Source organism: Hypoxylon fragiforme, assembly GCF_022984875.1.
Source record: "Hypoxylon fragiforme strain CBS 206.31 chromosome Unknown GGS25scaffold_5, whole genome shotgun sequence".
NCBI classification, from domain to species: domain Eukaryota; kingdom Fungi; phylum Ascomycota; class Sordariomycetes; order Xylariales; family Hypoxylaceae; genus Hypoxylon; species Hypoxylon fragiforme.
Window position 1 is genome coordinate 3,021,584 of NW_026054760.1, and position 13,776 is coordinate 3,035,359.

At 45.6% G+C, this 13,776-nt stretch overlaps 5 protein-coding genes across 5 annotated transcripts; 2 read left to right on the forward strand and 3 right to left on the reverse strand.

Annotated features, from left to right (window-relative positions):
• Positions 1–363: 363 nt before the first annotated feature.
• On the reverse strand, positions 364–943 carry GGS25DRAFT_294515 (Sm-like ribonucleoprotein). The gene is made up of 3 exons (XM_049257598.1): positions 753–943; positions 568–697; positions 364–496 (listed from the first exon to the last, which is right to left on the reverse strand). Exons 1-3 carry the CDS (start codon positions 859–861, stop codon positions 388–390), a joined length of 348 nt encoding a protein of 115 aa, XP_049117037.1. The 5' UTR covers positions 862–943; the 3' UTR covers positions 364–387.
• Positions 944–1,153: 210 nt separating this feature from the next.
• On the forward strand, positions 1,154–3,390 carry GGS25DRAFT_492036 (tryptophanyl-tRNA synthetase). Its single transcript, XM_049261158.1, has 7 exons — positions 1,154–1,728; positions 1,793–1,878; positions 1,950–1,999; positions 2,061–2,280; positions 2,361–2,790; positions 2,845–2,898; positions 2,950–3,390. The coding sequence occupies exons 1-7, from the start codon at positions 1,435–1,437 to the stop codon at positions 3,259–3,261; spliced, it is 1,446 nt and encodes a 481-aa protein (XP_049117038.1). The 5' UTR covers positions 1,154–1,434; the 3' UTR covers positions 3,262–3,390.
• A 123-nt stretch (positions 3,391–3,513) lies between these two features.
• GGS25DRAFT_492037 (uncharacterized protein) lies at positions 3,514–5,255 on the reverse strand. The gene is made up of 3 exons (XM_049261159.1): positions 4,800–5,255; positions 4,366–4,722; positions 3,514–4,285 (listed from the first exon to the last, which is right to left on the reverse strand). Exons 1-3 carry the CDS (start codon positions 4,915–4,917, stop codon positions 3,747–3,749), a joined length of 1,014 nt encoding a protein of 337 aa, XP_049117039.1. The 5' UTR covers positions 4,918–5,255; the 3' UTR covers positions 3,514–3,746.
• Positions 5,256–7,283: 2,028 nt separating this feature from the next.
• On the reverse strand, positions 7,284–9,033 carry GGS25DRAFT_294569 (carbon-nitrogen hydrolase). Its single transcript, XM_049257599.1, has 3 exons — positions 9,003–9,033; positions 8,934–8,956; positions 7,284–8,869 (listed from the first exon to the last, which is right to left on the reverse strand). Exon 3 carries the CDS (start codon positions 8,577–8,579, stop codon positions 7,470–7,472), a length of 1,110 nt encoding a protein of 369 aa, XP_049117040.1. The 5' UTR covers positions 8,580–8,869; positions 8,934–8,956; positions 9,003–9,033; the 3' UTR covers positions 7,284–7,469.
• Positions 9,034–9,223: 190 nt separating this feature from the next.
• On the forward strand, positions 9,224–12,305 carry GGS25DRAFT_294573 (kinase-like domain-containing protein). The gene is made up of 10 exons (XM_049257600.1): positions 9,224–9,863; positions 9,990–10,419; positions 10,497–10,766; positions 10,853–11,055; positions 11,122–11,156; positions 11,225–11,236; positions 11,300–11,351; positions 11,406–11,433; positions 11,549–11,637; positions 11,695–12,305. Exons 1-10 carry the CDS (start codon positions 9,378–9,380, stop codon positions 12,094–12,096), a joined length of 2,007 nt encoding a protein of 668 aa, XP_049117041.1. The 5' UTR covers positions 9,224–9,377; the 3' UTR covers positions 12,097–12,305.
• The last annotated feature ends 1,471 nt before the right edge of the window (positions 12,306–13,776 follow it).

Below are 13,776 nucleotides of genomic sequence, written 5' to 3' on the forward strand. Positions count from 1 at the left end.
GTAATCATTCTTTCCACTTTTTATTCGTCGAGTGTTGACATTAGCTACCTGACTGATTATCGTCTCCTGGTATTGTATTTGATCGACTCAATCTATCGATAGAGAATCCCAGGAGATGGTGACACTTGCTGTGTGTAGTGTTCAGCACAGGCTTAGAAACGAAGAAGAAAAAAGGCAGGCTGCCTACTTGATGGTGGACCACGATGAACCCTTAGAGAATAACCTCGCGATATCCTCTGACCTTTCCCTCGGAATAGTAATGCCAAGCTTTATGATTGAACAAGCAGCAGTTCTCGAGAACTGGTCAAGAAAGCCGGCAGCCAGAAATTTCCCCTGCTAACGCCGATTGATATCGAAACGGCAACACGTTTCCTAATCCGACCCCGTTCATCGTCCTCCACGCCCGCTCGCCCGCGCCCTGCTGACCGTCGCTCGTCCTCGGGCTAGACCGACACCGCGACCTCTGGCGTTGCGACTACGGAACATAGGTGCATTCCTGTAGTAAATGATATGTTAGTGTTTGACGCTAGTCAACGAGCAGGAATGGTAAATGAAATGGAAACGTACTTCAACATGTCTGGGACGATGAAGAATCGCACATGACTGCCGCGGATATAGACCTGATCCAAGTGGCTTACTCGTCCATCGCGGGCCGTGACAGTAATATCCCTAAGTTGCACATTCATATTATCCTCGGCTGTAAACACGCCCCATTAGTAAGAGCACAGATAGAAGATAGGATGAAGCTTTACCTTCAAGTAGCTTGCCGCGATAGGTTTGGCCTGAGGTGATCTCGAGAGTAACGATATGGCCTTGCGCCTCGTTCAGAAGCTTGATAGGAATTCCGATTGTCGACGTCATTTTGGGCTCTCGGTCTCGTTTGTTGTTTGTTTTTAATTTTTGGGGAGGGAAGAGGCGGAATTGGGGTGACAATCGAAATGCGGTCGCGTTTTCGAATTGTTGCAAGTTGATGAGTAAGGTTTATATTATTCAAAGTTTAGTAGTTAGAACCGCGGCGCCAGAGCTTAAGCTGGGAAATCAATCATCCGCTTCCGCTTAGCGACCACGGTCTTACTAAGGTAGTTAAGTAGTACGGAGATGTACTTAGGTATATAAAAATGGACATGCACTTCAAGGTTTCTACTGTGCATCCACCTTTTACTTGGCAAGAATTCCTGACCCCTGCAGTTCACTCAATTTAGTTCTGCCCCTCCAAAAAGTTACGGACAGTGCCCCTCCATAATTGAATTGAGTCACCTAAATCACGACGGCGCAATCGATCTCAATAACCCTTAACTTTCCTTTGATTGTTGTATATGAGTATATGGATATCAAGGCCATTATATATCCTATACGCTTTTAAACAAGGGAAAATCTAAAACGTCTTTGAAATATTCACGACACTTTCAATCAACTAATTTACTACTGCCAAACATGGCCTCAGAACCTGAGGCCCCGAACGCAGTTGCGCCTGTCGCGGACCCAGCTTCTGCGCCGACGAAGCAAAGTGTCGATCCCTGGAACGTTTCCGGTGAGGTTGGTGAGGATGGAAAGCTCAAGGCTATCGACTATAAAAAGCTTGTGGAGGAGTTTGGCACCAAGCTCATCGACAATGAGATCCTGGAAAGATTTGAGCGCGTTACCGGTCACAAGCCGCACCGATTCTTGCGCCGACAGATCGTCTTCAGCGAGCGAGATCTTGGTCTAATATTAGATCGATATGAGAAAGTATGTCATGGCTTGAGGTATCACTAATTGCCCGATTTCTATGATATCTAATCAATTTTCTTAGGGCGAGCCTTTCTTCTTATATACCGGTCGTGGCCCCAGTAGCGACAGTATGCACATTGGACATACCCAAATCTTCGACTTTTGCAAGTAAGTAGAAGGAATACAGCCTAAATCAGGCCTATTTTATGAGATAATGAGGCTAACTCCGTTTTCCCTAGATGGTTGCAAGATGTCTTCGATGTACCTCTAGTCATCATGCTCACAGATGGTTCGTGTTTTCGAACTTATTCAATTTAAGAAGGCATTCGCTAACCAAAGATCCTGAAAAGATGAAAAGTTTCTTTTCTCAGACAAGAGAACTGTCGAGGAAGTCATAGGCTATTCACGAACCAATTGCCAGGATATAATCGCCATTGGATTTGACCCTAACAAGACATTTATCTTCTCTGACTACGAATTCATGGGTGGAGCTTTCTACAAAAACGTCACACGATTTGCGAAGCTCGTTACTTACAACACAGCAAAGGCTACCTTCGGGTTCGATGATAGGTAAGCCCTTACTTTCCTATTACGAAGGGCGTATATACTGCCATGTGGCACGTGACCACCCCCAGCTAACACGAGTATAGCTCGAATATTGGCAAGATTCACTTCACCAGCATACAGGGTGCTACAGCATTCGCAACCACCTTCCCACACATCTTTGGTGAAGATGAAAAGCGCACAGCTGCTATTCCATGTTTAATTCCCTGTGCCATCGACCAAGATCCCTACTTCCGGCTGACTCGGGATTGTGCTGCTAAGCTCCGATACGCCAAACCCTCTTTGATTCATTCCCGCTTCCTCGACGCGCTACAAGGCCCTGGCTCCAAGATGTCTGCAAGCATTGATTCGTCTGCTATTTTCATGAAGGATACCCCTAAGCAGATTAAAGACAAGGTCAACAAATACGCCTTTTCTGGTGGCCAGGTCAGCGCAGAAGAGCAACGGGCGAAGGGTGGAAACCCTGATGTGGATGTCTCATACCAGTATCTCCAGTTCTTCATGGAGGACGACGAGGTATTTCATCCTTCTAGTCCATTAAATTGTATGCATATGTTGACAGTTGTATAGGAATTGGCAAAAATTGGCCAGGATTACAGAGAAGGCAAGCTACTGACTGGAGAGGTACGTGAATTATTCTCTTGGCGAAGCTCACATCACTGACATCCTTTGTAGCTTAAAGCGATATGCATCAAGCACCTCCAGGAATACGTTGCCGCATTCCAAGAACGAAGAGCCAAGGCGACTGAAGAGACGGTCAAGTTGTTCATGTCAACGCGACCACTGAAATGGGGAGGAAACCCTAAGGTTCAAAGAACCGTCCCTGTGGTAGAAAATGCATCAGCAAACCCCGAAGGCGAGGGCGGAGATGGCAAGCTCACGAAGAATCAGCTTAAGAAGTTAGAAAAGGAGAAACAAATAGCTGCGAAGAAGGCTGCTAAAGCCGCAGAGAAGGAAGCTGCTGAAGCTGCTAAGGCAGCCCCTTGATTTGATTCCTAAGGAGAAATAAAATTTGATGAGTTACCTAAATGTAATGTCATCGTCCCTTACCCTTCCGTGAGATGTCGAGCAAAACTTCTTGCCTTTCAATCCCCAAATAATATACCGTTACTTTAACTACTAGGTACCTGCAGACTACGTGACTAGGTCATTATTGCGCATTCGACCCTACAGCTCCTACCATTTTTCATCTCAACGTTTCTTCACGGTAGAAATGCCAAGAGACACATCGGCCAAGAATTTAATGAGCTCACCCCGGAGCTGTATCAAAAGTCTATAGATGAATATACTGATACCTGACTTCTTAAAGGTGGATAGCTAGGTATATATATTTACAAGTTGGGAATCGTTTCCTCCATTACCTCTCCTGGCTTTCGAGAACTATGTGAGTAGTAAATAGTGGAGCAGGTAAGTGCAACAACACCACCAAGCCGAGAGCAACACCAGGTTTCATGTCCATGTTTTCATTCGTTTTATCTCTGGGCGCGCATGCTTCGCCTCCTGTTGGCGAATCGGTTTCGGCCTCCTCGGCCTCCTCCTCGCCCGCGGCCGTTGCCTGTGTTGGCGTTTCCAGCGTTGTTGTTGTTGTTGTTGTTGTTGCCGTTGTTTGTGTTACCGGTATTGCCAGTGTTACCCGTGTTTCCAGTATTGCCACTGTTGTTGCCGGCGTTGTTGTTGTTGCCAGCGTTGTTGTTATTGTTGTTGTTGTTGCCGGCGTTAGCCTGCTCTTGCGCGAGTCCGTCCGTCGTAGGATCCGCGGCCTGGATGCCTTCGACCACAGCGGTGCCGATCTCAGCGTCGCTCTTCCCGGACTCTGCGAGAGCCTGGACTGCGGCGGGGAGGTCGGCGATGTTCTGCTGGATCTGCGTCTGGATGTTGTCGAGCGACTGGAAGGCCTCGATGTTCCCAGGCGTGTTCTCGGCGGGCGTCGTGTCAGTCTGCTGCACGGCGAAGCAGCCGCCGAATCCGGCTGCGTTGCGGCATCGCACGGTGCAGACGTCGCCGGTTGATGCTAGAAGCGCTCGGGTTAGTGGCTAGGTAACTAAGGGGGTTTTGTTTCCTTTTTTTTTGTAGGTAACTGGTGGAACTTACATCCGATGCATGCCATATCCTTAGGCATGGCAACCTTGAGGGTGATGTCGCCGTTCCTGTCAGCAGCGCTCTCAGTCGTGGTCACGTTGACCTGGCCTGTGGCACCAGCCGTGTTGCCGGTGAAATCCATATCGCAAGTATAGGGACCAGCGCCAGTTTCGTTGACCTGTCGGACGGTAACCTTGACGGAACTGCCCTTGGTCACCTGCGTGACTTGGTCTGCTGCTAGGGCATCCTCGGTGGTGGCGCCTACGTCGATGTTGCCGGCTTGCAGCGTTCTTCCACACTGGTTCACGACATTCGTCACGATTTCGGTTTGCGAGATGAAGTTGGCATCGGAGGCATCATCGGGATTCACTAGAATATTTTTGTTGGCACACTCATTCTACATACATACAGTATGGGATTATTATTTCTTTTCCAATGTGACGAACCTTGCAGACCAAGACTTGCTGGCGAGTTCTTGTTTCCCTGTGCCTTCAAGATTACTCCTTGCCCATGGGCGACTGCTAGCACGGCAGACGCCGTGAGGATCTGTCTGATGGAAAACATGGCTGTTCACAGAACTGAAAGAGAAGGGAGTAGATGATAAAAGCAGTGAAAGTGAAGTAATAGAGAAAAGAAGGCCTCAAGAGAAAACGAATTACCCAAGAATCGAAGCAGGCCGGCTGATCGAGGAAGAAGAAGAAGAAAAAATGATGAACAGAATGATTGACGGGAAGATCGTAGATCAAGAAGTAAGAAGGGTATTCCTTAAGCTATTTCTGGCAGTTGTCGCATCTTATACCTGGCAACACATCACAGCACATCACAGCACATCATGGCATATCATGGCATATCATCTTGCACTAACATCGTTCCACCCTCCATTTACTGTAACTTGTAGATTATGTACAGTTGTAGTACGAAGTACATATGTATGTAGTTAACTATGTTCAAGCAGGAGGTAGATGAACCCAAGTGCCCCCCTGTAGATCACCTCAAACTCCCCCCATTTTAGGCCTAGTGTCCCGCTATAAAGCCCACGCAGAATGGGGCTCGGTCACACGAAAATCCGGAATTTAGCGGGCTGTAATTGGCCACATGCTTTACAGGGGCCCACCTGATTATTTGAACTTTCGAGTCTTATTTTTTTGAGTTTTGCCTTTGCACCCAGGTACAAAGAAAACGGGCTGCAAAAAGCCCAAGCTTCAAACCTTCAATCAGCCCAAGCTGCCGCTTTAGTGCATCCTATATCATTGGAATCGCCTCAATTAGAGCTTCCAAACAATATATGTTTCAGATTAATGCGATATCTGAATCTGAAGTTATTTGAATTTAAAGATTAAGAAGCACCTGAAAAAAAATACATCTGTAATCGGTACCTTGATCACGTGATGGCCCTCGGCTAGCGTTAAAAGTGCTTACTTCATTCAACCCCGAATAACTTCGCAACCACCCGTCGCATTTCTTTGAAACATATATCATTTGGAAGTGCTAATTGAGGCGGTTCTAATGATACCGGTTGCATCAAGATGCATCCATTGAAAGAAAAGTTATTAAGGATAGTATGTTAGAGGCTAGCTGGAGAGCCCGGACCAGCGCTATGTACTAGGGTGCGGATAAGCCTCCGATAGCAATTGATTTTTAATTAATTAATAATTAAATAAGAATTGATTAAGAATTGATTAATAATCGATTAAAAATTAATTAATAGTTAATTAATTTAAAATTAAAATATATAAAATATTAAACTTAATAATAATTATAATTATTTTTTAAAGTTATGTTTATAATTAATTAATAATTAATTATGAATTTTTCGTTTTTGAAAAAATAAACCTTAAGAGATAAAAAGTTGAACCCAAGTGCCTAAAAAAGCAGTTGAGCCCAAGTGCCTGTCCGAATGAGGTATAGTCGTCGGCCCAAAATGGGGGGAGTTTGAGGTGATCAACAGGGGGGCACTTGGGTTCATGTACATCCTCATGTTCAAGTGAATATGTGAATATGGACCCTTTGGTCAGTGGGGCCGCCCCTTGTCCCCATGCAAACCCCCCTTGCTAACCCCTGGCCCCGCCCCCTTGAAACCATCCGCAGCTGATTTACCACTATAACAGGCCCCATCAAATAGAGATACTAGCAGGTGGTAGTGGTTTGAAGACGCGCACAATATGAAACGAAACCGCTGTCAGACTTGCCGTGTAACATTTTCCCTTCTTCAATGTAACATAGCGCATGTTACTGCTGGGCTGTTAAAGTACTACTAGTACACCAATACATACCTAACCTAGGTCACTACTACTAATAGTATTGTACACTCATACAACTGAAAAGTTTTAAAAGTTCACTTGATCCCTTCAATGTTAAATCATACAACCTACTAGGTTAACTGACTTTTTCTTAACAAAGAGCACGTCCTAGCCTACTCAGGTACCTGGATAAATAATTTATTTATCATCTCTGTATCCGGAGTCTACCACTTGATTTCGGCATTTCCAACGCTTGCGGCATGGCTTCCACAGTGGACCTGCTAAGTCCCAGTTAAATCTCCCAGGCCAATAACCAACACATAGTTGGGACAAAGATCTCCTATTAACCCGGAAATCTAACGAGCCTTTGAAGTCATACATCATTTCCGGTAACTTAAACAGAGAATCATCTGTCTCATTTCATGCACTTGATTACTACGGTTCTTAAGAAGCTAGGAACTACTATGTAGTAGTACTATTTATATGATTTAGTGTAACCTTGAAAGCTAAGTCTTATCGCATGTGTTGGCTCAGGGTATCCACGTGACCCCCTTATGCTCACCCCTATCCATAGATTATATCTCCCCAACCAATTATTCGAGATTATATCTACGGATTGGATATCCTTAGGGGTATACGAGCGCAGGAGGTCGATCATCTCATTAACTCTTGATTGGTTCTAGGCAAAAATGAGTAGTTACGTATTTGCTGAACTAGAGGCTGCGGAACGTTGTTTTATTTAGTTGAATTATACTGTACTTCCTCATGCTGTGGCTACTGAAGCTTATAGGCCTTCAAAATTCCTAACTTGATACCATATAAAACCATAAAATCAAGACTTTGTCCGTTTAAACTACTTCGACCAGGTACTCTGACCTACTCATCTGTAAAGGACGCCGGCTCCCTTCGTCTGCGATCGACCTTCAGCTCAAACACATCGAACCTCTGATAGCCGCCGGCGATATCGTGATACTGTTTCCCTTCCACACAGTCGCTCAAGTCAATCTCCGCATACAATATGCCCTCCTCCTCCTGCAGAAAATCACATTTCTTCTTAGCCGAAGTCTCGCGGTTGATCGTAAAGCCGGGAAGCAAAGCCCCCGTCGTGTCCAGAAACATCGTCGCACCCCTCGGCCAAAGTTTCAGAGTTTCAGAGTTGATTTCAGGCGTTCTTAATTCTGCCAACCACTCCATAACATCGGCACTTAGGTGTCCGGCGCACATGATGCCGAAGCACTTAGCTTCGAAGCAGTGAGCCGCGGCGCGCGTCCGGTTAGCCGCAACATTGTCGTAGTTTGATCCGAAAATGTTGTCAAGAAAGTTAGAACGATCCGGTGGCTCCTTGACGGGCGACTTATCCTGGACTTTTGAGTCATCCTGGACTTTTGTCAATCGCGTCGGCCATATTGCCGGCCACGTCGAGATATGGATTTGCTCCCCCTGGGCTGCCAGGGAATACCGGGCCAGCGGATTGGTGTTCTCGCCGCAGATCAGGACCCCGATTTTTCCGACGCGGGTTTCGACCACCTGAAGCCCGTGCCCATCCCCGGGAGCCCAGGTAAGCTTCTCGTAGAAGGTGGGCATTAGCTTGCGATGATGGACCAGTATTTCGCCGTCGTCGCCAATGAGGATGTTCGAGTTGAAGAGCGTGGCGTTACTATAGCGAACTTTCTCGGAAACCCCAATGCTCACGATGACGTTGAGCTTCTTGGCTATTGCACGGATCGCATTGATTTCTTCGCCGTCGATATAGACAGATTCGCTCACCATATTGTGGAAGAAGAAATGGTGCTCTTTCTCGGTCGGAGCCTTCAAGGCGCTCCAGATAGGGAAAGCGGGGATGAATGATTCGGGAAAGACCACGAGTTTGGCGTTGTTCTTTGCAGCTTCTTTTATGAATGAGATTGCTTTTTCCGTCGTGTCCTGTGCCCGTAAGAAGACTGGCGAGACATGGCAAGCAGCTAACTTTGTGGACGCACCACCCATCGTTACCGCGTACCTAGGTATCTATAGACAAATATACAATATTTTTTAGGTTGTTGATAAATAAGTAGGTATAGTAAAGCGAGTCTTGATTTTATATAGGTATTTGATGCTTAGTTTCCTATTCGACTTGAATAGTTGCCCTTTTATTCATCTTGACTGATCAGGCTCTGGGCTCGGTATTTGGGATTTGGTTAGGTAGCGAACATATATTCGACGTACATACTAACCTAGGTATGTGATGAAGTGATGAGGGGGAGTCGGATGATTTCGACCTATGGAACACTCTATTCCTATGTAATGGTACATAGTGTATTAGGTACCTACCTACATGTAGGTATCAACATAGATACCTACCCAGGTACCTAGGTAATTTTGAACTCAAGCGAATTAGGACAGGATTGTCATAACATTGAAGATGCTTACCTAGGTAGGTATCTAGGCACCCATGTTACCATTCTCAACTAATATTGTATCGCGGCTCAAAAGCATTGATAGCAAAGCATGCGTAAGGGGGGAAAATGCACTTATATTAATCGATTAAAGAGACGCTACGGTAGTTTCTTTGTCTGAAATATGCCTTTGTTAGTATCGTCTCGATTCTTTCAATGCTTCAACGATGACGCGCCGGGAACGACTAAATAGAACCGTAACTTTGGTTCTCCCCCTGATACTTGATTTCTGATACCTGATACAAAAGAGGCTCATACAAAATGGTATATGTAACATGACAACATAAAAATACATTCTGAATGTTTCATTCTCTAAAATTCAATCCGTTACACCTCGAGAAATGACACAATGGCAGCAAATTTCTTCACTTATTTGCAGAGCACGAACTACCGATTCAATAGGTATAGAGAAACCGGGACAATACTTACCCCTTCGGATATCAACTCGGATCAACACAGAAACATATGGGAGAACTTGCCTGTCCCAGACCTTGACAATGCGCAAATTATTTTCAGTCCTGAGGCACCGAGAGTAGACGAGTATAGGAAGGCTAGAACCACCGCACGTGTGGATGGCCAAACATCAATACCATTAGACACACCACGGCACCGGCGGCTTCATAGAGCCCGACTGCGTTTCATGCAATTCAGAGATTGGTTCAGCCAACAACAAATAGAAAAACAAGAACCTCTTTGGCAGATGCAAAGGGTTTTAGGCAGTGGAACATTTGGCCTAGCCGTTCACTACAGAGACGCAGCCGGGCGGGACGTAGTTATCAAATATGATCTGAACCCGAATTCTGATTCTATAACCAGAGAGTGTATAAATTTGGATGTGAGTTGTTTAACCTCGATGCCTACCCAGGTGCCAACCTAGTATGGTACATGTATTTCGAGGATATATCATAGGTAGCATGTGGTCGGGATGGCACAGTAATAACTAATATTGTACATGTCACAGGAAGTCAGACAATCTGCACATTGCATACGAAAGCTCAGACCGGATGTGGGTAGGTACCGAAAACGTCATCGTCGTGACGACTCGTCCGCTACCGAGCACTCAAGTGGAAACGAAAGCTTGAGTCGGGCGGAGCTTAGAGAGTTGGGCAAGGATATTTCGGAACGTCATCTGCGAAGAAATCGATCGCGAATGACCCAAGAACAGATGATGGAACTCTTGAGAAAGACAAGAGAGCGTAACATCGCGATAGACCAACATAACAGCCTGGAGGACAACGAAGAGCGCTGGATCGCTCTTGAATATATGGAACATGGAAGTTTGAGCGACCTCATTGAAAAGCTAACGGACGACCTACTATATCGGCGCACCCAGAATGATAATGAGGGCGGGCGGGTTCCTAATCGAGTGTTGTGGTCGTTCTGGCTATGCCGTAAGTCGTGCCCTTCAGAGTCAATTGTAAAATGCTGCTCAGAAGCTGACCAAGTTGAGGACATGCCTCATACCTAGTCGTCCGAGCTTGTATTGCGATGGAATACCCGCCGAGGAAGTTTCATCCCCATCGACGCATACCGCTTCCAGAAGACATCGTTACTGAAGAATCTGCCATAGACCGAAGGATGAGAAGAGCTACGAGGGAAATCGACATACCCATATATGGCCCAGGAGATTACGAAATAATGTTGGACGAAGTTCACGATTTAAACGAATCTATCCCTAAGGGAAACCGAGTCTACAAACGGCGAAATTTTGTCCACTTTGATATTGACCCCCAAAACGGTAAGTTTCATTGCCTGGGTTTATGCCAACTATGTATACATATAATTCTTAGGTAGGCTAGGTACTTACAAAAACTTCCTCCTCAGTCCTTATAGGCGGCCTTGAATTAAACACCGCAGAACACCTCAAGTGGCACGAATTTCAGGAAGCTCGAAGAGACAAACTAGAAGAAGAGAACTCACCGAACCCTGCACCACCCATAAAGGTGATTAAGGCCCCTCCGGAAAGATTTCTAAAAAACATTAAGGATAGGATACGACACGAGCATATCTTAGTTCCACGGCTTAAAGTAAGTTAATATCTACCTATGTAGACATTCTTCTCTTTCCTTCTTTTGCTGAATGATATTTCTTAGCTAGCAGATTTTGGAGTGGGGGACAGAGTGAAACTGTAAGTGATCTTGCCTGGCTTCTTGATATGATTCATTCCATGAGTAACCCTCTCATCCGTCTCAATAGTCAGAAACGCAAGTAAGTCTCAACCAAGCCCTTCCCGACCTAGATCTTATAACTGACCCTGCTGTACTTATTAAGTCATTACTATCTCTGCCGAAGAATGTGCGGGAAATGGAAGTACATGGCTCCGGTGAGTGATGTGATTATGACTATCATGGTTTAGATTATTGATAAAATTTCATAGGAGCAATTTGGGGCAGACTGGAATGCGAGTATGTTTTTTTTCGTTTAATTCTCTGATATGAGGCAGTGATATTCTTACTCAAGTCTATCTGCGTCGACGAAGGTAAAATAAGGATGAGACGTCTGACACGATGAAAAATATAGCACCTGGCGACGCAGACGGTCCTGAGTTGGCAGAAGCTCCAGTTGCTGGTAATTATGGACCACACACGAATGTTTGGGGTATTGCAATGGTGAGGATGTTCATCGTCTCTTCTGCAATCATTCAACTGACATTCTTTTTTTCGAAGACGATGTGGTCTCTTATTACCAAATTCGAACCGATATGCCCACCATACCCCGAGATACCTGATGATATATATAACCAGATTCCGGAGAACATGACCAGTCGCGAAGCTGTGAACGCGGAAATTAGGCGATTGGAGCCTGAGCTATCAAGTGTATCTTATTGCACATGGAACTTCCCATTGCAGGACAATTTCGAATGGGTCGATAAAGATCTTCGAGACACAATTTACGATTGCCTGTATCATGCTCCAGACGACCGGCCAACCCTATCCGAGCTTCTCAAAGTTGCTGAGCATAAAGTCAGGTTGGGACGATCGTTGATGCGTGAGTCTGATGAGACGGTAATGGCATGGGTCCATGTGAGTGACGCCCCCCCTCATTCCCTCAAAAGCTACTTTTTTTGAGATCATCGTTCCTTTTTGAGCTTGAGCAAGAATTGGTTACTCATGACACACTTGAAAGCCCTCAACGCCTGTACTAGAGGGGGGTGAAAATCGCTGACCGGGGTTTATCAAAGAAATGGTTTTATGAACCATATCAATTCCGAATGCTAGACAACAACAACAACAACAACAACAACAACAACGACAGTAACAATAATGATGATGATGATGATAATGGCAGTGGCGGTGGCAGTGGCAGAAATATAAGTAACAACAACAATAGCAGGCGTGGTTTTAGCGGACTTACTACCACCGATGACAACAACGGGAGTAACGGGATTGGTAATGGCGGCTTGGGTACTAGCAACGGCAATATAGGAAGTGGTTTTAGAGGACTTACTACTACTGACGACAATAACGGGAGTAACGGGACTGGTAATGGCGGTTTGGGTACCAGCAACGACAATACAGGAAGTTATTTCAACGGATTTACTACTACTGACGACAATACAGGAAGTGGTTTCAGCGGACTTACTACTACTGATGACAACAACGGGAGTAACGGGACTGGTAATGGCGGTTTGGGTACCAGCAACGACAATATAGGAAGTGGTTTCAGCGGACTTACTACTACTGACGACAATACAGGAAGTTATTTCAGTGGATTTACTACTACGGACGACAATACAGGAAGTGGTTTCAGCGGACTTACTACCACCGATGACAACAACAGGAGTAACGGGATTGGTAATGGCGGTTTGGGTACCAGCAACGACAATATAGGAAGTGGTTTCAGCGGACTTACTACCACTGACGACAATAACGGGAGTCTCGAAGGTAGCAGGTCAGGGGATGATAACAGCAATGTAAATTTGCCTAATATTCCACCAGCACAACCACACTGGGTAGCTCCAGGCAGCGGCCTAGTCGAGGGCACGGCTCCGCTAATTCCACCGGGAGATAATGCCCCTAGTGGGCAACAGTTATTTGATGATACCTTTCCAAACGGCTTCGACGTAGTGCGGAATCGCGCAATCATCAGCCACTGCGGCGTGACTGCCATTGTTGACAGCTTGTTGCACCAGCTACCTGGAATAGACCACCCCACACCTAACGATCTGTTGCGCGTATATCGGCAACTATATAACCGAGGGGCATTCAACTTGATATTAGACGATGAAGAAGCACAGGGCGTTAAACCTGAAGATGGCCCATGGCAGGCAGATATACTGATTACTGTATTGCATCGTTGGGGAGAATCACAGGCCCTGAACCTTCAGCTTTACCTGCAAGACGAAAACGGGAATATCTTCACAAATCGGGTCCCGACTGAGATCTATGCCCAGCCTATCTTTATCTGCAACCGGACAGCGAACCATTGGGAGGGCATGAAGTATAAGAACCAGCCCCTGGTTAAGCGGGGTTAAATTGCCTATGATGGAGAATAAGAATGGAGGGTATTGCCATAAGAAAGTCGCTTAGGTTAAGAAGTTTCTAAGAATGTTTGCTTATTCGATATACCACCTGGTTGGTATAATTTGGAGTTTCAAGAGGATTGCGGTTTCAGGGACATTTTGTATGTGTATAGAGACTTGCTTAGGTTGGTATAATATCAAGTTAGATTGAACTATGCTAACCTAAGTTCTACATGATACGTGATACGTGATACAAGTATAAGCTGCTGAGTATTTATCTCCCAGG

Excerpts from the sequence above, each read along its gene's own strand:
- GGS25DRAFT_492037 (XM_049261159.1), bottom strand. The coding sequence starts at position 4,917 with ATGTTTTCCATCAGACAGATCCTCACGGCGTCTGCCGTGCTAGCAGTC. Across the intron at positions 4,723-4,799 it reads AGCAAGTCTTGGTCTGCAAG|TGAATCCCGATGATGCCTCC; the intron begins GTTCGTCACATT and ends AAAATATTCTAG. Across the intron at positions 4,286-4,365 it reads GGATATGGCATGCATCGGAT|CATCAACCGGCGACGTCTGC; the intron begins GTAAGTTCCACC and ends GAGCGCTTCTAG.
- GGS25DRAFT_294569 (XM_049257599.1), bottom strand. The coding sequence starts at position 8,579 with ATGGGTGGTGCGTCCACAAAGTTAGCTGCTTGCCATGTCTCGCCAGTC.
- GGS25DRAFT_294573 (XM_049257600.1), top strand. The coding sequence starts at position 9,378 with ATGGCAGCAAATTTCTTCACTTATTTGCAGAGCACGAACTACCGATTC. Across the intron at positions 10,767-10,852 it reads TGATATTGACCCCCAAAACG|TCCTTATAGGCGGCCTTGAA; the intron begins GTAAGTTTCATT and ends CTTCCTCCTCAG. Across the intron at positions 11,638-11,694 it reads ATGTTTGGGGTATTGCAATG|ACGATGTGGTCTCTTATTAC; the intron begins GTGAGGATGTTC and ends TTTTTTTCGAAG.
- GGS25DRAFT_294515 (XM_049257598.1), bottom strand. The coding sequence starts at position 861 with ATGACGTCGACAATCGGAATTCCTATCAAGCTTCTGAACGAGGCGCAA. Across the intron at positions 698-752 it reads TCGCGGCAAGCTACTTGAAG|CCGAGGATAATATGAATGTG; the intron begins GTAAAGCTTCAT and ends GCGTGTTTACAG. Across the intron at positions 497-567 it reads ATCGTCCCAGACATGTTGAA|GAATGCACCTATGTTCCGTA; the intron begins GTACGTTTCCAT and ends CATTTACTACAG.
- GGS25DRAFT_492036 (XM_049261158.1), top strand. The coding sequence starts at position 1,435 with ATGGCCTCAGAACCTGAGGCCCCGAACGCAGTTGCGCCTGTCGCGGAC. Across the intron at positions 2,000-2,060 it reads AGTCATCATGCTCACAGATG|ATGAAAAGTTTCTTTTCTCA; the intron begins GTTCGTGTTTTC and ends GATCCTGAAAAG. Across the intron at positions 2,281-2,360 it reads ACCTTCGGGTTCGATGATAG|CTCGAATATTGGCAAGATTC; the intron begins GTAAGCCCTTAC and ends ACACGAGTATAG.